This window comes from Mus caroli, chromosome 4 (genome assembly GCF_900094665.2).
Source record: "Mus caroli chromosome 4, CAROLI_EIJ_v1.1, whole genome shotgun sequence".
Taxonomy (NCBI): domain Eukaryota; kingdom Metazoa; phylum Chordata; class Mammalia; order Rodentia; family Muridae; genus Mus; species Mus caroli.
In genome coordinates, this window is record NC_034573.1 from 145,243,980 (window position 1) to 145,270,470 (window position 26,491).

A 26,491-nucleotide genomic window follows, 5' to 3' on the forward strand; every position below is an offset into this window, starting at 1 on the left:
AAAAAAAAAAAAAAAAAAAAAAAAAAAAAAAAAAAAAAAAGACTCACAGGTTAGAAGGAGAGCCAGGTCCTGCGAGCTGTCCTCTGACCTCCACAGGCACGTGTGGCATGCGACCCCCATAAACATATACACAAATAAATAAATACAACTAAAATGTTTCTAATTAGATGAGAGAAAGTAAAGGACAGACAAGAATAAACGCTAGTCTACCCTTTACATAACAGAAAGGGCAAAAGAACCGAGCTGGAGAATTGTGGTCCAGAGCAGGATGCAGAGGCAGTGAAAGCCCAAAGCTAAGCTCAGCTCCAACCCACAGCCCGATAGGGCCCAGCGGCGAGTAACATTCGGTAGGGCTTCTAAATGCTCTTTTCCACCACCGGCAGAGGAAAGCCAGGCGCCTCGGAGACAAAGCTCATTCTGGGCTGCAACAGGCAAGTGCAAGGGTTATCACCATGTCAGAAAACAGAGAAGAAAAACCCACGTCGTCGAAGCACACTGACTGTGAAAGGAGCTCTTCCCAGATAAATGTGATGAAGCTAATGACGCAAAATGATTAACAGGCAACGTGATAGCTCAGTGGGTCACAAGTCGACGAGCTGAATTTGATTCCTGAATCCACACATGTTGGAAGATGAGAACTAACCGAACTAATTCCTGAAACTTGTTCTCTGATCTTCATAGGCAGGCGAACACACACACACACATGCACAGACCACCCCCCTCCAAACACAAGCACAAATTAACTAGAAATCTTTAATTGATGACAGGTGTGGACTGTAACAAATTGAATTTTAAGAAGATTGGGGGTGGGGGGGCCTAAACTGATGGCTCAGCAGTTTAGAGCACTTGTTGATCTTAGAGAGGGTCCCCAGCACCTACATGGCAGCCCTTAACCTCCTGTAACTCCAACTCTCTGAGATCTGATACCCTCTTCTGTGCTCTGAAGACACCAGGCACACGTGTGGTCTGCATGCATACATGCGGGCGAGCACTCATATATGAAAAATCAAAGAAAAGAAAAACTCCTTGGGCTAGCGGATGGCTCGGTCAAGAAAGTGCAGGCCTCGTAAACATGAGAATCTCAGGTAGATCTCTAGAAATCATTTTTTTGTTTTGTTTTGTTTTGTTTTGTTTTTACAGGCAGGTTTGGTGGCCTGCGTTTATAATCAGTCTAACTTATTTGGCAAAGGAATTCCTGCTCAGGTTGTCTTCTGTTCTGCACACACACACACACACTCACGCTCGCAATCCTGACTTAGTTTTAATTTTTTAAAATGTCTTTTTTAAAGATTTATTTATCGTTTTTTATGCATATGAGTACACTGTAGTTGCCTTCAGTGGGGAGGAAAGAACAGCCCCTTAAATGACAAAGGTAACATAACACAAGCCAAGGCAAGAAAGAAACCTTTGCTCTGCCAGCCCACAGCAGCCAGGCAGAGTTTGGAGAGCCCGCCCCACAAAACAATAACAACACCAAGGAGGGAGGGAGCCAAGTAAGTAGCCTGCCTACCATCTGGTCTTGCTCTCTGCACCTGTAGATGTCCCTGTGTGCCCGATACAGAATCACTGTGCATGCTGTCTCTAAGAAGCTAGACGGAGCCCGGCGGTGGTGGCGCACACCTTTAATCCCAGCACTTGGGAGGCAGAGGCAGGCGGATTTCTGAGTTCGAGGCCAGCCTGGTCTACAAAGTGAGTTCCAGGACAGCCAGGGCTATACAGAGAAACCCTGTCTCGAAAAACCAAAAAAAAAAAAAAAAAAAAAAAGAAAAAAAAGAAGCTAGACGGATGACAAATGATTTAAAAAAAATATATATATATATATATACACACACACATGCATACATACATACATACAGCACGTTCCAGTCCCTGGGCAGGCTTCAGAATTGTGGGCCAGCCTGGGCTACACAGAAAGACTCTCTCAAACGCTAAAATAACAAGCAAACCAAACCATAACCATGTGCGCTCTGGCAATAGGGAGATATAAGGTGCTGTGGCAGGCTATCTGGGTTCCTAGCGTGGGAGCTGATCCCAGACTCTCTGGTTGGCTGGCAATGGGATGGCCGGTAAGAGGCCAGAGCCTGGATTCTGAGATGCCGTGCACAGCACCAGAACAGGCGGCAATGGAGCCACCTTCAAGGCTCCAGGTAGAACAGCTGTGCAGTGTGGTGTCAACATCTCCAAGGGGCAGACAGCACCTGCATTCTACATCCGTACGTTCTCTTTAAATGAGTATGTGAAAATTTTGAAAATGTTACCGAGTCATTTTGCCAGAGCATGTATTTTCCAAGGGATACAATATCACAGCCTGTGATCACAGCAGGTTCGTAGGCTTGGACACGGTACTTAGCTGCTCTGTCCCTGCCTCAAGGCCTAACTTGAGTTGAGCCTCCTAGCCCAGTGGACTGGATATCCTGGGTGAGACAAGGCCCAGAGACAAAGGACCCTGAATGGCATTACTGCCCTGCTCATCCACAGTCCCCAGAGCTCAGTTGACTATGTATAGAACTGCAGACCCCTGACACAGGCTGGCACATCTGTGGTCAGGCATGTGTGGAGACATGATGGGCAGAAACAACTAGTTAAGCCCAGCAAGGTCTGGGGACCCTGAGATGGATAAGGTTCAGTGAGGGAGCCGTGATATCCACTTCTCCAGCGAGCATGATGATGGAAGGGACCCTCTCATGAAGGTATCGAGAACCCTCTGTGGGATGGCTGGAATTGGTGAGGCCCACTGAGAGTGTTGCCTTCCCAGACCAACAGGCCTATTCAAATGGAAGATTGAGCCCTGAGCCCCACAGTAAGGCAAGAAATCACCTCCACACTGAACTACCGTACAGGAACCAACCCATAGGCAGGTTTTAGAGAAACACCAAAGAATATCTTCATTTATCTAGGATTAAAATATTCTGAGATGCTTCTTGTACTACTTCCACTCAAACCAGCATCTGAAACAGGCTGAACACAGAGGCAGGTACGAGAACCTAGCTACCTCCTACTGAGGCAGATATAAAACAATGACCACACTGAGATTAATAGTGTGTGTGTGTGTGTGTGTGTGTGTGTGTGCTTGAAAAACAATTGTACAGCCATGCCTGGTGGCAAAGGATGGTAATCTCAGCTACGGGGAGGGGTTGAAGTATGAGGACCCAGAATTCAATGTCAGACTAGGAAACTTAGAAAAAAACTGTCTCAAATTAAATAAGTGCAAAAAGAGCTGGGGTATAATTCAGTGGTAGGGTGCATGCCAAAACTCCAGGTCTGTGTCCTTGCACTATAAAAATTAATAAATAAAAAGGAAATAGATTCTATTCAATAATGTTATGTATATAAACATGTAATGGATTTTTTTTTTAAAAAAGACTTATTTAATGTTTTACATCTGCATGTATTTGCATGGTGCCCAAAGAGGAAAGATGACATCCGATTCCCAGACAGCAAAGTTAATGGATGAGGTGAGATACCACATGGTACTGGCCACGGTACCTGAGTCCTCTGCAAGAACAATATGTACTTCTAGCCATTCAGCCATCTCTCCAATCCTAAGTTATATTTTAAAGATGGAAAGTAAAAACACTTTTTATTTGAAGTTTCCTTCTCTTCTTTCTTCCTATGTAACACAGGGTAGCCTTGAACTTTTGCTTTGTTTTGTTGTTTTTTCAAAACTGGATTTCTCTGTGTAGCCCTGGCTGTCCTGGAACTTGCTCTGTAGACCAGGTTGTCCTTGAACTCACTGAGGTCCACCTGCCTCTTCCTCTTGAGTGCTAGGATTAAAGGCATGTACCACCCACCTCTGCCTCCCCCCAGACTCCCTGCAAGTCTTGAAATTTTGATCCTCCTAATTGCTGGGATCCTAGGGGTATGCCACCAACGCCTGGCTCACTTTAAATTTCTAGAGTATACCTGGTGGTCATGCTATCAGCACAGTACCAACAGTGAGCTCAACAGCTGAAGCTGATCACTGAGAGGGGACAAGGACATAAATCCAGGGCTCCTAGTATGTGGCAATACAGAAGCCTCTCCTCCCACTACCAACACCTTCTTCCAGAAACCCTGAAGGAACAGTACAGGGGGTTCACAATGGAACAGTACAGGCGACTCACAACAAGCTGTACATCTACAACCCCATTAGAATTGAGAGCTTGTTATCATTTCAAAGGGGCCTAAAATGTGGTTGAGGACTACAAAGATTTTTTTTTTTTTTTTTGCAAGTGACACAGGAGAGAGAGTACACCGTGGAAAGCTGGTCCCGGGGAATTTAGAACTGACTTCAATACCATGGCAGCCAGAAAGCAGCTTCCCATTAAAACCAACTAAGACAAAAGAAGAAAAACCAAAGAGCTCACACCTATCACCCAGCTGCTGCATCCCTAGTGCCTCCTCCTCCAATAGAGCCCCAGAGATGAGCCCTTGGTGGGCTACTTACCCTTGTAAGTCCCTCTGAAGTATTTAAATAAGGGACTCAGGCCACAAGCACAACTCCTGACTCCCCCTGTCCTTCCCAGAGAGTCTATGCTGAACATGTACCAGGTGTGACCTTAATCAGGTATCTCATATTTACAAAATGATTAATTATGCTCCCAGCTCAGTCACTTTTTTCCTGTTGCCTTCTGGCTTAAGGCAGAGAGTCAAACAGCAGCTTCAAGGTTGAGTTTTATCAAGTCTGTCTTGAAGGACTCAGAAGGACCAGAGCCCCTCTATGCATACCTTGACACACATGAAGGCCAGAGATGGGGCCTCTCCCAGACACAAAACCTTCAGGAAGAAAAAAGGCACCCAGGTCAGATGGGACAACTGGCAGCAACATCAGTGTGGAACAGCTGAGAGCTCTCTCTCTCTCTCTCTCTCTCTCTCTCTCTCTCTCTCTCACACACACACACACACANAGAGAGAGAGAGAGAGAGAGCGCGCACGAGCACATATGCATTGGGAATGGACCAAGTCTTTTGAATCCTTAAAGCCTGTCCCCAGTGACATATATCCTAATTCTTCCCAAACAGTTCCACCAAATGGGGACCAAGCATCCAAAGGTATCCTCTATGGGGCCATTTTCATTAAAACTGCCACATCCAGCCAGGGATACATGTCCTCCTGGCTCTCTGTCACTATCTACCAACGCAGACCCGAAGGAGTTCCAAAGCCTAAGGCCAAGTCACCCAGGCAGACTCTAAGACACTCAGACAGGAGGGGGATCCAGCAAATTAATAAGTGGGAGAAAAGACAAAATTCTCACAGAAGACTCGAAGTACCATTTGGGTACAGAGATAGGGAAGACTGGAGCACTGTCCTGGAGGCCCAAACAATGACCAGAGGGGACCCCCCAAAAGAGAGTGGACTAGAAGTCAGTCATTCAAGAAAACCTAATTATGAAGCTCCCCACATCCAAAAAGTGCATGTGTCTACCATCAAAGCTCCTATTAAGATAGACCTAAACCCCTCCATCAAGGGACATTACCAGGAAACTTGAGAACATACAACACACAGACAAGTAAAAGATACTAAAATCCTTGGGGAGAAACACACATACACACACACACATGCTCACACGCACAAATGCACATGCACGCACACATGTCTAAATATTTGGCTTCTGAATCACCCTAGAAGCCAGATGCTAATGTGAGGTCACCATAAACATACTTTACACCTACATGAACTGACACCACAGGTGCTGTGACAGCAAGAGAACTTTTTAAGAAGTTAAAACTTGGCCACCCACGTCCTCCTTCTTGGGTCTCTGAAATATATCTCAGCCATAAGTTTTTCCTTTCCAAGAAAGGAAAAGCAGATGGGTCGGACCAAGAGAGCCAGCAGAGGAGGTCGCAACATTTCTAGGTTGAATTCAGAGGTCCTGAAAGATGCACAAGGCGAATGACAGAGCCCAAGAGGTGGAGGCACTGAGAGGAGACAGGACTTCTCAAAAAACGCTGACAGACTTCTGGTGAGGTGGCTCAGTGGGTTGCTGCAGAAGGCTGGATACCTGAGTCTGATTCCCATAAAAGACATAAACAGTAGAAAGCAAGCATGGATTCTGAAAGGATGCCCTGTTTGTATGCACAGCACACATGTGTACATGTACGTGTGTTCATGTGTATACATCATATACATCATCTCTCTCACACACACAATAATTAATAAAGGATGTTCTGTACATATGCATGGCATAATGTGTACATGCATATACACCACTTTCATCCTCTCTCTCATATACATAATGTCCTGCACATATGCATGGCACACATGTGTATGTGTACATGTGTGTACATCATATATATACCCTCTCTCTCACAAGCACAATAATAATAAAGAAAAATGTTTTAAACTGAGAGAAGTCACAGGGACATGTATGGCAGACATTTGTATATGTACATGTGTTCATGTGTGTACATCATATACATCCTCTCTCTCTAACACACACACACACACAATAATAATAATAATAATAATAATAATAATAATAATAATAAAGGCTATCTCCATATGAGGGATACAGCTCAGCTGGTAGAGACTGAGGCAGGAGGATCCAAAGTTCAAGGTCATCCTTGACCACATGTCCAGTTCAAACCCAACCTTGAATGCACAAGACCCTGTTCAAATGAAACCAACAAAAACAAGACAAAACCAAGACAAAATTAGGAATCACTCCAAGGAAAACTGAAAGTTTCATGAAACTGGGAAAGTGACTGTGGCTAATGGTACAGTGATTTAACCGTAAATGTAGAGGCTGGAGCAATGGTTGAGAGCATTTGCTGCTCTTGTGGATCTGGGTTTGCTCCCAGCACATATGTGATTGCCCATGACTGTCTTTAACTGTAATCTCAGGGGATCCGATACCCTCTTCTGACCTATTTAGCACTGAATCTACACAGGGCACATACATGTCTGCAGGCAAACATCCACACACACACACACACACACACACATACACACATGAATCTTTAAAAACAAATAAAAACACCCCAACCATGCTGGACGGCAGGGACAGGGGGAGCTGAACTGACAGGTCCAGAGAAGGGCAACAAAGGAGAACCAACTTAAATTTATAAGTCTATATAAATAACTGCACGAATGTGTTACACAGACACTTGGAGATAATCGTCAAAAAGAAACTGCCAAGGTAGAAATGACCCCAAGAAGAAATAAGGGTTGAAGTTGAGGCTACACGGAGAGAATGTGGTCCAGTCCCTTTCTAGCTACACAGTAAAATAGAAATACGCAAAGCTCAATATAAACATTTAGTTATAGCCAAACGCAGTAATACAGATCTTTGAGGCCTGGTCTACATACTGAGTAGGCAGTCCAGAACTACACAGTGAGATTCATTCTTTAAAAAAAAACAAAAAACAAAAAACAAACCCAAAATACCTAAACAAAACAAAACAAAAATAATGCTAACACTGTTGAATTCATAAATCAGCATTTGGCTGAGCAGCTTCCTGACCAGGACAAGACACAGGCTCTACTCGTCCTGACTTCAATTCATGCTTTTAATGCTCCCATTTCACTGCAGAGCAAATCAAGGCAGCATGCTCCCATTTCACCGAAGAGCAAACCAAGGCAGCAGTCCAGGGCCAGTGACCGGGACAGCGAGAGGTAGGTGCCGGCAGCTTGTACAGATCCTTCCTTGCTTGCCAACATTCAGTGGCTCCGTTTTATTGGAAACCAGACTTTTTAGAACCTCCAACAAAAGAGATATTTAAAAAGGAGATGACTCAGTAAAGGACTTGCCATGGAAGCACGAGCTTGGATTCCCAGCACCCACATAAAAAGCCAGATCTGAGATGCGCCCAGTGCTCAGGAGGCAGAAGGCAGGCAGGCCCCTAGGTCGTTCTGGCCACTCAAAAGATGAGGCAAAGACTCAAAGACACCTGATGTCGCCTCTGGTCTCCACAGACACACGCACAGGATCAGTTGCAGTCAAACCCCCACACTGTAAAAAAAAACAAAACAAAACAAAAACCCCAACAACCAAATGGAAACTGAGGCAGACATGGTCTCCTGTCACACTGGAGACCGTCTCACACTGCCACACACCTGTCTCTCTCAGTGTGAGGGATGGAATTTGGCAGACTGCACAGAGGTCTCAGAGACAGAAACAGGAAGGCCGCTTGTCATAATGAGGTGCCCTACTCCACGTATTTAGGATAGTCCTAAAAATAAACTGTGGTGTCCAAACACACTGGGGCAGGGGGATGCCGGGCTGTCTCTGGATCTGAATTGAGTAAGCGGCAGGCTAAGACAGCCCACTTTGGACAAAGCTGCTCCCGGCTTGAACCATTAGCTGAGAGCTGGGCTCCCGGGGTCCCTGACCTTCCTAGGAAGTAAATCTGTGGGAACTATGGCTACAGCACCATTTACCCTGCCAATGAAGGAGGGCACAGTATAAGCAAAGGCCCTGTGGCCATGGATAGCAGGAGGCAGGATGATGTAGAACCGTCAGGGCCTAGGAGTACAAGGGTCAAGTTCAAAAACAAAATATTCTGGGTTCTTCAGGTGTCACCTTACAAAACACTCCACTCAGAGGTGTGCCCCTCACCAAGATGGTCCTTGCTCACTCAGTACAACCTCACAACCGATCCAGGTCAGCAAAGGAAACAACCACTCTGTTTAAAGACTCTTAGCAGTTTGGAACATGGCCCCCTGGATAGTTCTCCTACTGATGGTCAGACCTGGGCTCATTTATGGTGACAAAAAAAAAAAAAAAAACCCTACAGACATATCAGTGGTCAGACAACGCATGTGTGAAAAAACTCCCAAGAACATTCATTGGCCTCACAGCCAACTTCAATGATTCCTGCATCCTAGCTAGAGGTGTGGACCTCTGGGGAACCTACCTGAAGAGATTGTCATGAACTGTTAGGGGCTCTAGGGAACCTGGATGCTTGGATCTGCATGATCTGACAGAGTGAGGAATGGCAGGCAGGCAAGCCCAGCGAGGTACTGCAAGGCAGCAGCCTGAGGCTCAGGAGCAAAGTCTGGGAGGCAAGAACAGAGCTCACAGCTAACTCCTTACATAATTACTGGTGCCTCTGAACTTTACAAAGACGCGGGAGAAGGAACCCACTGGAAGCTGATTCAGCTTAGACAGGAGGAGGTCTCTATGCAGACTTGGCCAAGACACAAAAACAGGTAACATGGAGCAGCCATGACCCATCCTGTGTTCTGCCAGCAGCTACAAGGGGATGGCTGCTTCGTGGGGAGGGCCTGCTGACTACTGGAAGCTGTCCACTGACCCTGGTTCTGTCCCACCAGGAAGATCGCAGGACCCAATACCAGTTCTGGAGACCCTGGCTGCACATACACTTTCTAAGGGTTCAAGTTAGCTGTGCAGTGCAAGCAAGCAGTCTCTCACAAATGGAAAGAGGCCACGGCACCTATACATCCCAGAGAAACTATGACACAGCTCATTTCTCCTCCCTAGCAGGCACTCATGCAAGCAAACACCCCTGCTGGCTGATCTCGCACCCATCCACAAGCCACTTGTCATAATTCAAGGACCCAAAACAAACAAGCCACCCCTGAGACACATTCTGGCTGCAAGCAGCACCCCATTCCTGGGGGAAGGGCACTCTATACTGCACCCCCCTCCCGGGAGGGGGTGTCTTTGCCAGAACCTGCACCTTCCAAATAAGGAAGAGCTACCTTTGGGCAACCTGGTTCTCCAGGCTCCAAGGCCCTGCCAGCTTGGTAGAGGAAGCTGGTAGTTGTTTTGTTGTTTAAAAAAAAAAAAAAGCCTCGCAAAATGGTCGTCAGAAAAGCATCTCCCATCCCCATGCATGCCCCTCGCCCTCAATCCTGTACAGCCCTCAGACCCATCTAAATCTACCTCCAACCATGTCAGGACATAGAACTGGGCGCCAAGGCCGCACTGACTGCCGACATCCGAGGACCCTGGCGGAGCACGCTGTGCACGTCAGAGCCTTTCGTGCCACCCAGACTCCAACACGAGGCTGTTGCCAGTGCAAAGACACGGCTCAGAAAGGCAGGGTAGGCTCGCCCCTGTCGGACTACAAGCCAGAGATGCACTTGTTTATGGAAACAGGTGCTGGCTGTTTGAGTGCCGGGCGGGCGGACCTCATCGTTGTGGTCCCATTGATCCATCCAGAGTAAAAAAAGACATGCATGTTTGCTCTGACCACGACACAGACTCACGACTGTAAAAGCCCAGTCACCGCAACACTCCCGGTTGCGGAGCCTCCCCAGGGCCGGGCTAAGTGAGGAGAGAGCCTCGCCGACCTCTGCAGCAGCTCCCCACCCCAGGCCTCCAGCACACCTCCTTCTCTCACATTCGAGTCAGCTGCACAGGCAGCTCAGCGTGCTGCGCTGTGGCTTATTTTTCTGGAAATCTGTCACCGGGGAAAACAACAGCCTCCCGGTGTGCTTTCCTCCGACATCACCGCGAGATGCTGCGGCAGCATCCCTGCCCTAGTCTGGTCCGTGCTGGAACATCTGTGCAACGCGCAGGCTGTGACAGAGCCAAGATGAGACCCAAAGCACCGACTTGTGCTCCGCAGCCCCGGCCGCTGCATTCGCGGGGCCTGCAACGCCACCACCGCAGGCCTGGCAGGAAACCCACAGGAGGGTCCTGCCTCACTCACCGGCTTTCTCTGCTTCCTCCTCAGCACAGGATTCTTTATGCTCTACCGAAGGTGGGCGTGCAAGGAGGCATCTTCCGTCCCTTTAAGGGAGCCGATGCTGCTACGTCCCCTGGCCTCCGGACCGACAATGGGCAGGGTGGGTCTCCAGATCGACAATGGGCAGGGTGGGCTACTGCTGGAGGAGCAGACATCTAATAGAAGGTTGGCTCTCCTGCTCCCCGCCTCTCACATCTCTGCCTCCTCCTCATGTCTCCAGGCCCGGGTGGTACCCGGCTCCCCTGGGAAGCTACGGCCGGCAGCTGAGGCACGCGCTAAAACACGGCGTGGATACGGAGGAGCTGACGTCACACGGAAACAAGCGTCTCTGTGCTGAGCCTGCCGGACAGGATGAGGGCTGGCCAGGGCCCAGCCAGGGAGGGCCCAGACTCAACAGTCTTTAAAATACCTCATCTGGGAGACACCCTAGGTGGCTAGGGTCCTTCCCATCAGCCCCCGGCTGGGATTCTGGGTGCAGCAACTCCAGGCATGGCAATATAGTCTATGATATGAGCGCCACACAAAAGCACCAAGAGACTGTGAACACTCAGGGGCTAGCCTGTGCCCAGAACGAGAGGACTGTGATCTGCCTGATGCAGTCCAAACCCTGGGTCAAATGGCCTTTGCAAATTTTAAGTGCATCCACGACACAGACCTCACCTCGTGGAGGGTGACAGTGGGTAACAGCCAAAGTAATAACATGAGGATTTAAGTCCCCAGAGAACTGAGTGACACTCGCTGGCCTGGTACCACACAAAAGCAAGCCAAGGTAGGAGGTGGGCCTAATATACTATGCTGTGTCCTGGTGTCCCAAATAGCCCGAGAGCCAAAGATGGGCTGACTGCTTGATCCTCATGCTTCCCCATGCTGGTACATGGTGTGGAACCCACTGAGGATCTGCTGGCCAAGCCACACTTACACCACAGTGACATCGATTCAGATCTGTGTTCGCCTAAGCTCTAGGTTCAAATCACGGCCCCTTCAGTCCAGCGCTGAACGGAGGGAAGCCTTTTCTCCCCGGTCAAAGCTTCCCTTTTTCGACAGCTGATAAGCTCTTCGAAAGGCACTTTAGGAAATGTGGAACTTAGAGACAACCGCGATTGGAAGGCCCCTCTTCTGCCATGTGGTTCTCTAGCCAAGCAAGACTCAAGAGTGGCTCTTGAGAAGGCGGTGATGGCGCACACCTTCAATCCCAGCACTCAGAAGGCAGAGAAGACTGCCAGCCTGAGGTACAAAGAAGACCTTGTCTCTAAAAACCAAGGGCCATGGGTACAGTTCAACAGTATAACCCTTGCCAAAGTGTACAAAGCAGTGGATGAAATTTCCAGCATTCAAAAAAAAAAAATCTTAACACCTTTAATTGGTGAAGTAAGACAAAATAATATTTTGAAAAGCATAAACATATCTGAAACACAAATTTCAGTATATGCAAAAGTTTTATTGGGATCCTCACTGAGGTACAGTGCAGTGACAAGAACTGTTGTTTAAGATAGAGACATATTGTACAGCCCACAAAGCCCAAAAATATCTAGTTCCTGGTCCTATACTAGCAAGTTTGCAAGCCCTTGACAGAATCATACAATAACCGAACCATGACCTCCATGACGGACTTCAACAAGAAAAATGTGTCCAGTGTAAAAATTAGCATCACACCACAAACACTGTCTGGCCAATTTCTCTCTTCCAGTCCAGCCCAAAATATCCAGTTTTGCAAAAACGCTAGAAAATGTGAGCTGAACTGGCTGATTGCTAATTTTGTTAGAAGCCTATTTTAGGTGCAAAAGTAGCTTTCCCAAATTGTTGCAAATAATCTGAGACAAGTCTGAATGAAAGTAAAATTTTAACAAAACAATAGGTTTACCTATAAATACTAGAGTCTCGGGAAGTTGGAAAAGACTGGGCAGTATGCTCAGAGATAATGCACCACTCTACCTCCATCTCCCTGACAACCACTTGGTGATCCACAAAGCCCACCCACCCTGAACCTGGCTCATTTCCTCCCAATCTCCATGACAAGGAGAGTGTACCTGGATTTAGCTACTTTGTGGCAGGCCTAGCTACTTTGTGGATTCTTCTTTTCCCCCATCCTTTAATCACCCACCCTGGCCCCGTTTCACCTCCTATCACTGGATAGGAGAGAAAAGAGAGGGGAGAGAGATCCTTGAATCTAATTTCTTTCTTCTTGATTCTTCTTTCAGTTCGTCTACTAACAAACCAAACAACTCTGCCTCGGCAAATCATAGTCAGCTGCTGCTGCTGCCAGTCGGAAGCAGACCCTTAACCCCACTCCTGGAATTAAAGTGAAAACAGTTCTTACAATACTTCTGTGTTTTGTTTTTTGTTTTGTTTGTTTTGTTTTGTTTTGTTTTAAGAAACTAGAATTCCAGAATTCTCATTACAGGAGAGGAAGACCCAAAGCTTTTCCCTCCAAAGAGGGAACTCCCATTTGTACACCTGATCACTGCCTGGCAGGTACAGCGACTATCAGAGAGTTGGCTTCCCTGCCCATGTTCCAGTGACCCCTTCTTCCGTCTTTATGGCTGTTTGTTTTGTTTTTCTGAGACAGCGTCTCAGGGTGACTAGTCACAGCAGGCTTAACTCATTATGTAGTCAAAGATAACATTGAACTTCTGATCCTCCTCCTGTCCTTTGCCTCCCAAGTGCTGGGATTACAGGCATGTAACCTTCTAAATGGCATTTGCTTCAGAGACTCCACTTACAGAGGGAGAAACCCAGGCACCACACACTTCACCTACCTGCCCAAAGTCATACTGCAGAAATGGTGGCCAATGGTAGTCATAAGCCGGGCAGTGGTAGCACATGCCTTTAATCCCAGCACTTGGGAGGCAGAGGTAGGCGAATTTCTGAGTTTGAGGCCAGCCTGGTCTACAGAGTGAGTTCCAGGACAGCCAAGGCTACACAGAGAAACCCTGTCTTGAAAAACTAACTAAATAAGTAAATAAAGACAGTAGTCATGTGGATATTACACTCCATTATTCCTCCTCTCTCCAAACACTGGGGATAGAACCGAAGCCTTCTGAAGATCAGGCCTTTGCCCCCCTACTGAGCCACTCCCTCTGCCTGTTCCCAGCACCTTCAGATGACACACATCGTGTCCCAAGGTGCTTCAGACTGTTTTCTGAATAAATAACCACTTCAGCTTCCTCTGGAGACCATACCCCTGCCAAAGTCTTCTCTGCCCATATCTTCATCTGGGACACTGTTTGACAGCTCCAGGAAGCTCACACCATCTTTAACAAGAACAACTGGGATAGCAAGCACATTGGCTCTGCAGATTGAGAGGGCAGTGGGTGTAAGAATTGAACAGACCCTGTGGACTGAGACAAGGGACAGACCTGGAAGTCTTTCCTGGCTTGCATGAACGTGCCATACACTTCAGAACCCCCAGGGACTCAACACCCACCTGGTGTCCTACAGCCAACCCAGTCCCACACAGCCTCCAACATAACAGTGTAGGGTTACCCACAAAGTGGAATGGAGGGAGAAGTGAGACCAGACCCACCAACCTACAAGGGGCAGAGGGCAAATGGAACTTAAGGCAGCCACCAACTGAGAGCATTTGAACAGTGATGTGCATCTCAGAGATGTACTTGCATCCTTTCCCTTAAACTTTCTGGCATGGTGGTGGCACAAATGCCTTTAATTCCAGCATTGGGAAGGCAGAGGCAGGCTGTATACAGGGTGAGTACCAGGACAGCCAAGGCTATACAGAGAGACCCTGTCTTGAAAAAACAACTAACAACAACACAAAACAAAACAAAACAAAACAAAACAAAAAAAACCTGCTGGTATGATCTAATTTGTAGACGTGGCTAAGTCAGAAGCCCACCTTATATTATCCAGGTGGGCCCTCAATATCATGACCAGGATCAATGATCATTAAAAAATTAAAAAGAGGGCTGACAAGATGGCTCAGTGTTTAAGAGCACTGACTGCTCTTCCAGAGGTCCTCAGTTCAATTCCTGGTAACCACATATAATGAGTTCAATTCCTGGCTCACAACCATTTGTAATGGGATCTGATGCACTCTTCTGGTGTGTGTCTGAAGACAGTTACAGTGTAGTCAAATAAAAAAAAAAAAAAAAAAATTAGCCGGGCGTGGTGGCACACGCCTTTAATCCCAGCACTCGGGAGGCAGAGGCAGGCGGATTTCTGAGTTTGAGGCCACCCTGGTCTACAGAGTGAGTTCCAGGACAGCCAAGGCTACACANANAAACCCTGTCTNAAAAAACCAAAAAAAAAAAAAAAAAAATTAAAAGGAGAGAAAGCAATAAAACACTAACAAACAAATTTAGCAACCTATTAAAAGACATTATACATCATGACCAAGTGGAATTTATTCACAGGATCCAAGGAAAATTCAAAGTAGAAAACTGGTTAGTTCAGCACTGGAGAGATGGCTCAATGGTTAAGAGAACTTTCTGCTCTTCCAGAGGACCCAGGTTTGGTTCCCAGCCACCCACACTCACATAAGGTGGCTGACAACTTCTCTTAACTACAGCTCTAGGGGATCTGATGCCTTCTCTGGCTTCCACAGGTACCTGCATTCGTGTTCCCATACCCCCATGTGAATAAAAATAAAGAAAACTGGTCAGTATAATATATACATTAACTGAAGTTTAAATATATATATATATATATATATATATATATATGATCATCTCAATAGGTACAGAACAACCCACTGACAAAATCCAATATCTTCCATAAGAGTAGCAACCACCTAGGAAGAGAGAGAAGCTGAATCAACATACTAAAATCCAAAAGTTAAAAATACCAGTTAACACACTTAACAATAAAACAAGACCACCGTACACTTTCCTCTAAGACCGGGGCAAAGACAGACAGATGCTTGTTACCTCTTCAATTCAACAACACTGAAATTCAATCAAACAAGACAGACGCAAGGTCCCCACACTGGGAAGGAACAAGAGCGACTGCTGCCTGCAGGTGATATGACTGTATATACATGAACTGCCACCGAAGTTGTTAGAACTAATAACTTCGGTATTACTACAGTATTACTGAACTAATTTCCGTGACGTTGCAAGCAGCCAAGTGAGCATGCATACATCACTTGACTTAGTTTGCTCTCTACTGCTGCCAAAGAGCACCATGGGAAGGAAAGGGCTTATTTCATTTACAGCCCACAGCCTGTAAAATAGAGAAAGGCAGGCAGGAACCTGGAGGTAGAACCACAGAGGGCTGCTACAAGTTGGCTTGCTCTCTGCTTAGTCAGCCTCTTTCTACAATCCAGGACCACCTGTTCAGGGATGGAACTGTCCACAGTAGGCCCTTCCACATCAATTACTAGTCAAGAAATGCTTCCCAGACTTGCCTGCAAGCCAATCTGATGGAGGCGTCTTCTCAGTGGAGGTTCCTTCTTCCCTGACAACTCTGGCTTACGTTGAATTGACAGAAACCGACCAGACAAGAACCTTCACTCACTGACCTGCTGTCAATGATGATGTCAATGATCTGTACTGTCCCCTCACTCTGAATAAAGTTTCCTGCTACCTTGAAAAACAAAACAAAAAACACTGTACAATGAACAATCCTAAAGTGAAACGGGAAACTTAGCCCATTTATAATGGTATCAAAAAAGAAGAGGAAAAAAAGAAGGGGGCTGGAGAGATGGCTCAGCTGTTAAGAGCATTGACTGCTCTCCCGAAGGTCCTGAGTTCAAATCCCAGCAACCAAATGGTGACTCACAACCATCTGTAATGAGATGTGATGCCCTCTTCTGGTGTGTCTGAAGACAGCTACAGTGTACTCATACACATAAAATAAATAAATAAATCTTTTTAAAAAAATTAAACAAGGAGGTGAACGGCTTATATGAAGACATTGCTTGGTGGTTCAAGCATGCTGTGGAAGGCCCTGGGTTCAACTCCCAGTAGAACACCAAACAAACAAACAAACAATAATCCAAACCAATCCTGTAAAAGGGAAACTGCAAAACGCTGCTAAAGGGAATTTTAAAAATACGCAAATAAGTAGAAACTCTCCAGTTCATGGACTGGAAGACTTAACAACATTGCTAAGATGTTAGTTCTGGAGCTGAGGGTGAAGTTCTGTGGTAGGGAATGTGCCTAGAGGTTTTTGGGTCCTAGGTTTGTTCCCTAGCACAGAAAAATAGTAAAAATAAATAAATAAAGCACTCGGGAGGCAGAGGCAGGTGGATCTCTGAGTCATGATTCCATTGGTGCACCAGACACATGCATGCAAACACACAATTAAGGCTCAAACTATAAAACTATAGAAGAAAGCAAAGGCATGGTACTTGGCAACAGTCCTTCAGATATGACATCAAAGGCAGAGGCAACAAAAGAGGAAAAAAAAAACAACTTCGAGAAAAACTTCAAAACTATGAGTGTCAGCAAAATAGGCAACACACAGGAAAAGAAAGTATTTGTAAGGCATTACTGAGCAGAGACTAAGATGCAGGGTATACAAACAGCCCCTAACACTCACCAACAAAACCCGCACAATTCAGGGGCTGGAGAGATGGCCTGACAGTTAAGAGCCTTGGCTGTTCTTCCAGATGAGCTGAGTTCAATTCCCAGCACCCACATGGCAGCTCAAGCCTGTCCCTAAGTCCTGTTCTAGGGGTCTGACTCCCTCTGACAGAAACAAAACACACTGGAGAGATGGCTTGATAGTTAAAAGCCTTGGCTGTTCTTCCAGATGAGCTGAGTTCAATTCCCAGCACCCACATGGCAGCTCACACCTGTCCCTAAGTCCTGTTCTAGGGGTCTGACTCCCTCTGACAGAAACAAAACACACAAAACATCAATACACATAAAATAAAAATAAATAAAGCATTAAAACAAAACAAAACAAAAAAACAGTTCAAACACAGGCAGGCAAAGGATGCTGAAGTCCTAGCTACTCCATACGCTGAGGCAGGAGCACTGCTTGAATCCAAGAGTTCAAGGGCAGCCTGGGTAATACTGAAATCCCCATCTCCAGGNGGGGCGNGGGGGGGGGGGGCGCGGGGAGACAGGAGAGAAAAAAAAAAGATGATTAAAAACAATTATGCTATAGGTGGAACAACATTATAAACTAACCAGTAACCCCCGGAGCTCTTGTCTCTAGCTGCATATGTATCAAAATATGGCCTAGTCGGCCATCACTGGAAAGAGAGGCCCATTGGACTTGCAAACTTTATATGCCCCAGTACAGGGGAACTCAGGGCCAAAAAGTGGGAATGGGTGGGTAGGGGAGTTGGGGGGGGAGGGTATGGGGGACTTTTGGGATAGCATTGGAAATGTAAATGAGGAAAATACCTAATAAAAAATATATTTAAAAAAAACATTCAAAAAAGAAAAAGAATACCTGGGGAAACTGAACAAACCAGGAAAGTAAAATAATATGGAGGTACAATGGAGGAGTTAATGAAAAGAGGAATAGCAGGATACAAGATAAATGAAGGGAGACAGGGGAAAGACAGGGGAGACTAACTGAGGAAGAATAGAAAGGTCAGTACAGAAGTAAAGGGAAGGAGGAGGGAAAAGGATTTTGTGGGGTTTTTTGTTTGTTTGTTTGTTTGTTTGTTTTTTACATAAAACATGCAATAACAATGAAAAGGAGGCCAGGAAATTGAATGAAAGCAAGGAAAGGTATATGGGAATGTTTGAAGTGAGGAAAGAGAAGGGAGAAATACAATTATGTTCTAAAAAATAAAATTAAAAACATTAATAAAAAGTCAAAAAAAAAAAAAACCCAAAAACTTAATTATGGGGCTGGACAGATGGCTCAGTGGTTAAGAGCACTGACTGCTCTTCCAAAGGTCCTGAGTTCAATTCCCAGCAACCACATGGTGGCTCACAACCATCTGTAATAGGTGCCCTCTTCTGGTCTGTCTGAACACAGCTACAGTGTACTTACATAAATAAAAACTTAATTATGTGTATTCTCCCAGAAATTTAAAAATTAAAAAAACAAAAGGAACTGGGCAGTGGTGGTGCACACTTTTTATCGCAGTGCTCAACAGGCAGGTAATCTCTGAGTTTGAGGCCAGCCTGGAGTAAAGAGTGAGTTCTAGGACAGCCAGGGCCACACAGAGAAACCCAAAACAAAAGAGAAGAGGAGTGAAGTGCTGGTGAGTTATAACACCGAAGCACCTCAGGGTGACACCGACAAAAACAAGCTGATCAGAAGGACAGACAGGAAGCATGTGAGTCTCTTCCTTGGATGGTTTGTATATGCTTAGGCCAGGGAGTGGCAGTATTAGGAGGTGTGGCCTTGTTGGAGTAGGTGTGTCACTGTGGGTATGGGATTTAATACCCTAGTCCTAGCTACCTGCAAGTGAGTATTCAGCTAGCAGCCTTCAGATGAAGATGTAGGACTCTCAGGTCCTCCTGTACCATGTCTGCCTGGATGCTGTCATGTTCCCACCTTGATGATAATGGAATGAACCTCTGAACCTGTAAGCTAGCCTCAATTAAATGTTGTCCTTTATAAGACTTGCATTGGTCATGGTGTCTGTTCACAGCAGTAAAACCCTAAGACAGACAGAATGAAGGAGAAGGGAGTTGGTGGGGTGGGGGCGGGGATGCCACACTATGGCTGCTGAAGTGTGGGATGGGATAAAGGTGGTGGCAGCTAAGCAGTGGGTACAACTCTAATGCTGCTTGCTTCCAAGTAGTGAATGTTAACTAAGCACTTTACAATTAAGAGAGTTAGCTTAGAAGCAGATTAGAGTTTGACTAGCCCCAAGAGTTAAGGGGGTTGAAAGGTGATCTGCTGAGATACAATGTGGCATGCTCCAAGTCAACCAGGTCCTGCAAAGTTTGCAAAATTGTATCCACCTCTGTCTATGGTTCACTCATGTATCCATCCCTCCACCTCACACTGTCCTAGGAAAGCCCAAGGACATTCACCCTTGTCATTTACATCCTACCAGGCTGACCCTCAGCAAAACTATGAACACAACCTTGCAGGCAGCAAAGTCACACACTTACCCTGGTCAACCAGAACAGGGGGTTCCTGTGTCAGAGATGGGTACAAGGATCAAGTGGGAAGTGTAATAGAATGCCAATATGCAAATCCTGAGGGACCCTGTGCTAGAGCACACACTCCATGCTCCAGAGGAATAGAAGCCTTTCCATATCCTAGTGTAACATCCAGCCAGGGTAGGGTTGTGGGGAGCCATTCTGGACTCCCTGGCCAGCGGACAGATGGAAGTCTGTTCCAGGTAGTAAACAAGCCCATATTTGGTGGATGGCACGCCCCTAATCCCTGATTGGCTGAGCAAACCTGCCTGGTGAGGTGCTGTGACCTGTGGTGATTGGTGGGGGCGTGGTTGTGGCTTGAGTGGGAAAAAACAAAGTGGATATACCCAGAGAGGCTCGGGGGAATTGGAAGGGGATTTTGTAAAAGAGTAGCTGCCTGAGTAAACTGCTTTAAGAAGAACCTGTGGTTGCGTCTTGCTTGCTGGTCAAGAGGGACTCGACACAGGGTGGTCCATAAGCGAGATCCTGGCCTGTCAATCATCTACAGATCTGTGGTGCTCAGTTTCTGATCTCAGCAAAGGTTCTATGGCATGTTGGGACAAAATTGAGTGTCTATCTGAGACTGAGCCACACCAGCAATCTTCTCATGTGAGCAGTTTAGCCTTTAAGGCTCAGCTACAGTCTGTGCATGCCCACAGGGCAGTAGGGACCCACCCTGTCACACCCAACTTCAACTCTTCAATAGAAATACCTAATGACAAGACAAGACAACCCCACCAACTCAAGGCACCCTCCCTACAGCATGCACACACAAACAGGAAGTCAACGGGCTTGTACCCCTGGGGCAGGGCTGAGACAGACCACAAACACCTTGAGCCTCTTGCCCTGTGATCACAGGAGCTTCCTGGAGACTCTCCCAATAATACACGGTAGAAGATATGCACACAATCTTGTCACCACAGCCAAAAAGCCATTCAGGTGGCAGACAGACACCACTTGTAACCCACAAACCCACCAAGACAGGAAGCAGGTGGGGGGGTCAGGGGGGCTACCAAGCTAGGGTGCTGAACATCAGCGTGAAAATAATAAGTGAGACAGAGAGGATGACCTCATCTTCCCTCTTCAAATGCCTTACATTGTTCTTTTTTTTTAAACTTTATTATCACTGTGTGAGCATGTATATATATATATTTGGAAGTGTACTGCTTGTGGACGTTGTACATCGTGGTGCGCACTAGGCTCCGCACCACGATGTACAACGTCCACAAGCAGTATATATATATATATATATATATATGTCTGAGGTGTGTGAGCACAGGTACTCATGTGTATGGAGATCAGAGTATAACTGTAGAGCTGGCTGTCTCCTGCTTTTACATGGGTCCCAGGGATTGAACTCACATCATGGGGCAAGAGCTGAGCCATCCTGCCAGCCTCTGCCTTACTTTATTGTTTTACATACTCATAAAAGATGACAGAGGCCTGCCCCTCCATGGGACATGGACACCCTAGAGTTAACACCAGGTTCCACACCACACAGTTCTTCATGGAACACCCCCATATGGGCACAAACACACCATATTGATATTCTCCCTTGGCCTTCCTACCCTATGACCACGGGCTGGTTCCCCATCCCACTGGAGACAAAATACATGGACCAACCACCTGCCTCTAATCACACTGGGTTGTACAACTTCAGGTACTTCTTCACTAACCAGGTAAGCCAAAAGTTGTCACCCCCAGGAGCCTTCTACCTCTTAACACCTAAGCATGGCCTCCAGGACACAATTGGAGGCAAAGATAAGCTCACCTCAGATGCCACCACTCCTGAGACCTGCTTTCCTCATCCCCTACCGACTGGCCCAAAGGGACAAGGCAGGAAGAGAACAAGAAGGCTGGACCCGAGGTGGTCTTCACTGGGGCAGGTGTAGTGCTACAGATGCATAGATGTAATGTCCAGCTGTTCTGGCCTGAGCATTTTCCCCCTGGGATAAACCAGGACACTCTGTGGATCTTCTACTCTGCCACCTAAGAACCGAGCCAACCATGCCTCCTTCCCTCACCCCCCCCCCCCAACTGCCCACAAAGCCCCAGTCAGCCACATCATAGCCACGGAAACGGCGCGGAAGCCAGGCCGAGTGAAAAGGGATCTTGAGGTTACGGCGCTGCTCACGTTGAGGTTAAGAGTCCTCACTGGGGTGAATGACTCGAGGTTTCAAGGCCCCCACTTCACACACAGCACCCACTTACTGCCCTGACATAGTGGACAGCAGTTCTACCTGTAACACATGGCACAGGTTAGGAGGAAATTTAAAACTGGAGCACCCAGGCTAGGACAGCTCAGTGGTTAAGAGCACCGGCTGCTCATGCAGAGTACCTGGGTTTAATTCCCAGTACCCATGTGGCGGCTGGTAACTGTAATTCCAGTTTCGGGGGATCAGATGTCATCTTCTGGCCTCTGCATGCACCAGGTGTTCATGTGATACACAGACACACATACAGGCAAAACACCCATATACATAAGGTAAGACAAATAAGTTTTTAATTGAACACTCACTGTCTTCTCCAGGACAAGGCATGCCCGGCTGTTCTGGGATGCTCGGGAAAACTGGATAAAAAGAAAGGACACGATAAGGTCAGCGGTCAGTGTGTCATTAACCCCGTGCCTCAGGAAGAAACATCCTGAGTCAGATCAAAGTTCTCCCGGACCCCACAAGGATCTGTTCTTTGTTTCTTCTTTCTTCGAGGCAGTGGCAGGGTTTCTCTGTGTAACAGCCCTGTCTGGCTTCAAACTCACAGAGATTCGCCTGCCTCTGGCTCCAGAGTTCTGAGATTTTAAAGGCAAGTGCTACCACCACCCAGCTGAGGGCCCTGGAAGACATTCCCCAGCAGAAACTCAAAGCCCAACCATTTCTCCCTGTCAAACCCCATGTGTGTGCACATGTGTGTGGGAAGAACTCTGGGAGGGGGCACTGGAAATGGGGGAAACATTTAGAATGTAAATAGGTAATTTAATAAAGAAAAAGAAAAAAAAGCAGGGCCATTAAAGGGAAGCTAGCAGTTCTCATAAGCCTTTAATCCCAACACTTGGAAGGCAGAGGCAGGAGGATCTCTGAGTTCGAGGCCAGCCTGGTCTACAGAGTGAGTTCCAAGACAGCCAAAGCTACACAGAGAAATCTTGTCTCGAAAAACCAAAAAAAAAAAAAAAAAGAAGAAAGAAAGGACAGCCATTATCTTGAAAACTTAATTTTAAAAAGCAGCACTAAGAGTTAAACCCAGGGCCTTGAAAATGCTAAGTAGGCTCTCTTCCGTTGAATTATAGGATCCATAGCCCCGCCCTTTTTTACTTTTTATTTCAAAACAAGGTCTGGGCTGGCTGTCACTGATTCTATAGCATAAGTTTTTCTAGAAGTTTCTCAATCTTCCTATTACCACTTCTCAAGAAATAGGATTACAAGCCTGTGCCACAAGGTCAATGTGTAAAGGCATCTACCATCAAGCCTGATAGATCGTGGCCCGAGTTTACACGCGTGGACATACGTGCACACATGTGTATGTATACAGTAAATAAGTAGAGCAACCCATTTCTAGTTAAGCAAATTTACTCTTAAAAATGTATTTTTATGTGTCTGTGTGTGTACGCCTCTGATTCAATGTATAAACGTGCACCACATGCATGAGGGAGCCTGCAGAGGTCAGAAGAGGCACTGGATCCCTCAGGGACTGCACTTACAGACGGCCGTGTGTTAGCCAACACGTGGGTGCTCAAAGCAGATCTCAGGTCCTATACAAGAACAAGTGTTCTTAACCACTGAGCCGTCTCTCTGGTCCCATAAATTTACTTTTACAAGCACATAAGAGCGTTATTAGATCTTATACTGCCAGCCTCCAGGTGGCTTCCAATCATTAGAGAGCCCTTCAGTTCTTGTTTGGTACACTCTACACAAGCCAGGGTTGTCTGAGAAAGGGGAACTTCAACTGAGAAAATACCTCCATCAGACTGGCCCTTATGCAAGTCTGTGGGACACTGTCTAGATCAATGACTGATGTAGGAAGACCCAGTCCACTGTGGGCGATGTCACCCCTGAGCAGTGCCACCCCTGGGCAGGTATCTCTGTTTCGGCTCTTGCCTCTCTAGGTTCCTTCCCTGCTTGAGTTCCTGCCTTGGCTTCCCTCAGTGATGGACTGTGATTAGGAAGTGCAAACCAAATAAATAAGGCAGGGCTTTTCTCTCGACAGACCAAGTGGGCAAAAGAGAAGCCCGCCCCAGATCGCTCACTCACCATGAATGATGAGCACTTCGTCCCTGCCCTGACAGGCCAGGCGGAAGGCCTCCTCCAACTCCATCTGTGAGGACACAGTACAAGGGTCACCTAGGGGGCGGAGGCAAGAGGTACCAATGAGGCCACAGAAGGTGAAGAGGTTCTGAGCTACTCAGTACCAGTGCTCACTCAGCGGTACAGACAGAAGTTTGGGTGGGCAAAGTCTCATCGTTCACAGTCGACACAGAGATTCCAGAACAGATTTTTCCCTCATGGGACCTGCCTTGTAAGAACCTGTCGAGCCTGGAAGGAAGTCAGGTTCACTCACAGCCTTGGGAGCTCTTAGAGCTTGAGGGGCAGCAAGTAAGACCTGGAACCTCCTCCGAGATGGCCTAGGCTAAGGAAGAGGTTTCCCTAGTCTTGATGGACACAGAGCTGCACAAACCCAGCCCTATGTACCAAGAGTTCTGCTGAAACAGGAGAGGCCATGTGCTTGCTACAAGCTCTGTCTGCTCCGGTGTCTCTGACTGATGGCTGTAGTCAGACTATTTCCCCCTGCCCCAGCCCATCCGAGTTACTGATGGGTCTGGATGTGGGAAAGAGAAAGGGGGAAGTGGGGGGAACAGAAAGGAATGAGAGAAGAGAGAAGAAGGAAGGAAGGAGAAAGGGAAGTGGAGAAAGAGACAGGAGAGAGAAGAAGGAGGGAGAAAGGAAATACAAAGGGAAAGAGAGAAGAAAGGAGAGAGGAGATAAACCAAAGGCAGGGAGCAGATGCCTCAGGACTAGATTTAACCTCCTGGTTCTTCTACGCAGCTAGTCCTTCTTAAACCCCAGGACACAGGAAAGTCAGGTAAGGAGTCAGGGTGGGAGCCAGGAGATGCCCTAAGCTTTTTCCCCTCAGCTGAGACCAGAGGTCCCCACATAGCAGGAACACTCCCCTCTTTTAGTGCTGCCCAGTCTGTACTGTCCCTATTTGCCCATTTGCAGCGGCCCCTACTGAGTAATGGTTGGTTCTAACAAGTTCATCCATACAAAGCCCAGGGGAGCTCAGACCGATCATCCCGAGACCGACCATCCCAAGACCGAGGCTACCTTCACTGTCCACCCACTTGAGGGTGAGTGGGTGCTGCTGGTGCAGGCCACACATGTCTCGCACTTCCTCACAGAGGTCCTTGAATGTTGTCATGGCATCCACGCTGGTAATCAGGATGTCCCTGGGACAAAGAGGACAGAGATATCTGTCAGCAGGATCGTATCTAAATGTGACCAAACACTGCTTAGCCAAGTTGCCAATTAGATACATGAGATGAAAATCTCCTCCCCAAGACAATGAATGCCCTCCCCCAACACAAGATAGAACCATTGACCAGTTTTTAAAAACGACCCCATGACACCAGAGAACCAAGTCAACATGACAGAAGGCTCCCCCTAGTGGAGGTCAGCAACCACACCTACTAGGCAGGAGAACCCCAGATGCAGACACGAATCCATTACCTTCATTTAAGGTAAAACTCCAAAGTCAAGTCTTTTCCCAAAAGGTGAAAACCAGAGCATGTTACCCAGAGAAACGAACAATTAATCAAAGCAATTAATCAAAGCAGTTCTTGGGCATCTCTTCCCTAGTGCAGCAGCAAAAGTTCTGAAAGGCCTATTTCTTGGGAAATCAAATCTCAGAATGCTACTGCCTCTTATCTTTTCATTCTCAGATGGGACTTAAACCTCTGTAGTAGGAGATGGCTCAGAGACATGCTCTGGAGGAGGAAAATGAGAAGTGGGGATGTTGCTCCCCTGTATTCCTTATAGGGAAGGGCAGAGGCAACCCGTTCCCATGGAAGCTAAGCAGGAACCACACCCTCACCGAAGCTTCAGTGAAAATCAACTCATGCCTGACATTCATGGGGAAAAAGGGCTTAAGAAAGGAAATCTGAAAATCTCTGAAACAGAAATACTGGCTGAGGCTCCTGTTGATCCCCTGGCTTCCCCACTGGGCTATCTAAACTGGGTCACACAAGTGTCTATAAACAAAGACACTGTCTACTGACAAAATTCAGAGCAAAAGGATCCAGCACCTACCTAGCCCTCAACACCAGCCAGACCTTCTGGGACCTGCTGGCCCATGGATCTCACTTAGAGTCAGGGATAGATGTCCCCAGATGCCCCCTTTTTCTACCAAGTCCAGCCGGCTAGCACCTGCCCAGGTCCCCCACTTGTGACAGAAACAGATCCTGCTCCTACTCCCACAGAATCATGGCAGATAACAACTGAGGCACAGAGATGTCCAAAGCACAGACTCCACAGACCAAGCCCCATTCCCAGGCCTCTGTCAACTGGGGTCACCCTGGCATAGTGTCCAGGCTGCCCAACATACTCAGCATTGGCCAGACTTCCAACTGGGAAACTCAGGAACTCAGGGCTGACATCCCTTTCTTAGACCTCTTTCTGAACCCCTAGACACCATCCTCCACTTACAGCCTCCAGTGCCCAGGGGACAAGTAGACCTTAAGAGGTGCACCCTGGTCAAATGCCCCCTCAGCCAAGCAGTCTTTGGAGAGCTCTCTTTATACCACAGCTCTAAGCAACCCCGCCTCACTGAAGTCAGATGGACCACCCATCCCTG

General features: G+C 47.0%; 1 protein-coding gene across 4 annotated transcripts in view; it reads right to left on the reverse strand.

Moving 5' to 3' along the window:
- Window positions 1-26,491, reverse strand: part of Prkcz (protein kinase C zeta) — a 107,325-nt gene that overhangs the window by 78,470 nt on the left and 2,364 nt on the right. Inside the window, exons 2-4 of one of the 4 annotated variants that reach the window (XM_021159769.1) lie at window positions 24,967-25,088; window positions 23,896-23,985; window positions 22,170-22,220 (exon numbers count right to left, since the gene is read on the reverse strand). In XM_021159769.1, the coding sequence (XP_021015428.1) occupies window positions 22,170-22,220; window positions 23,896-23,985; window positions 24,967-25,088 (263 nt within the window). Of the gene's footprint in view, window positions 1-9,826; window positions 9,927-10,598; window positions 10,934-22,169; window positions 22,221-23,895; window positions 23,986-24,966; window positions 25,089-26,491 lie in introns of those variants that run through there. The other 3 variants (XM_021159770.2, XM_029476138.1, XM_029476137.1) reach the window with 3 other exon arrangements.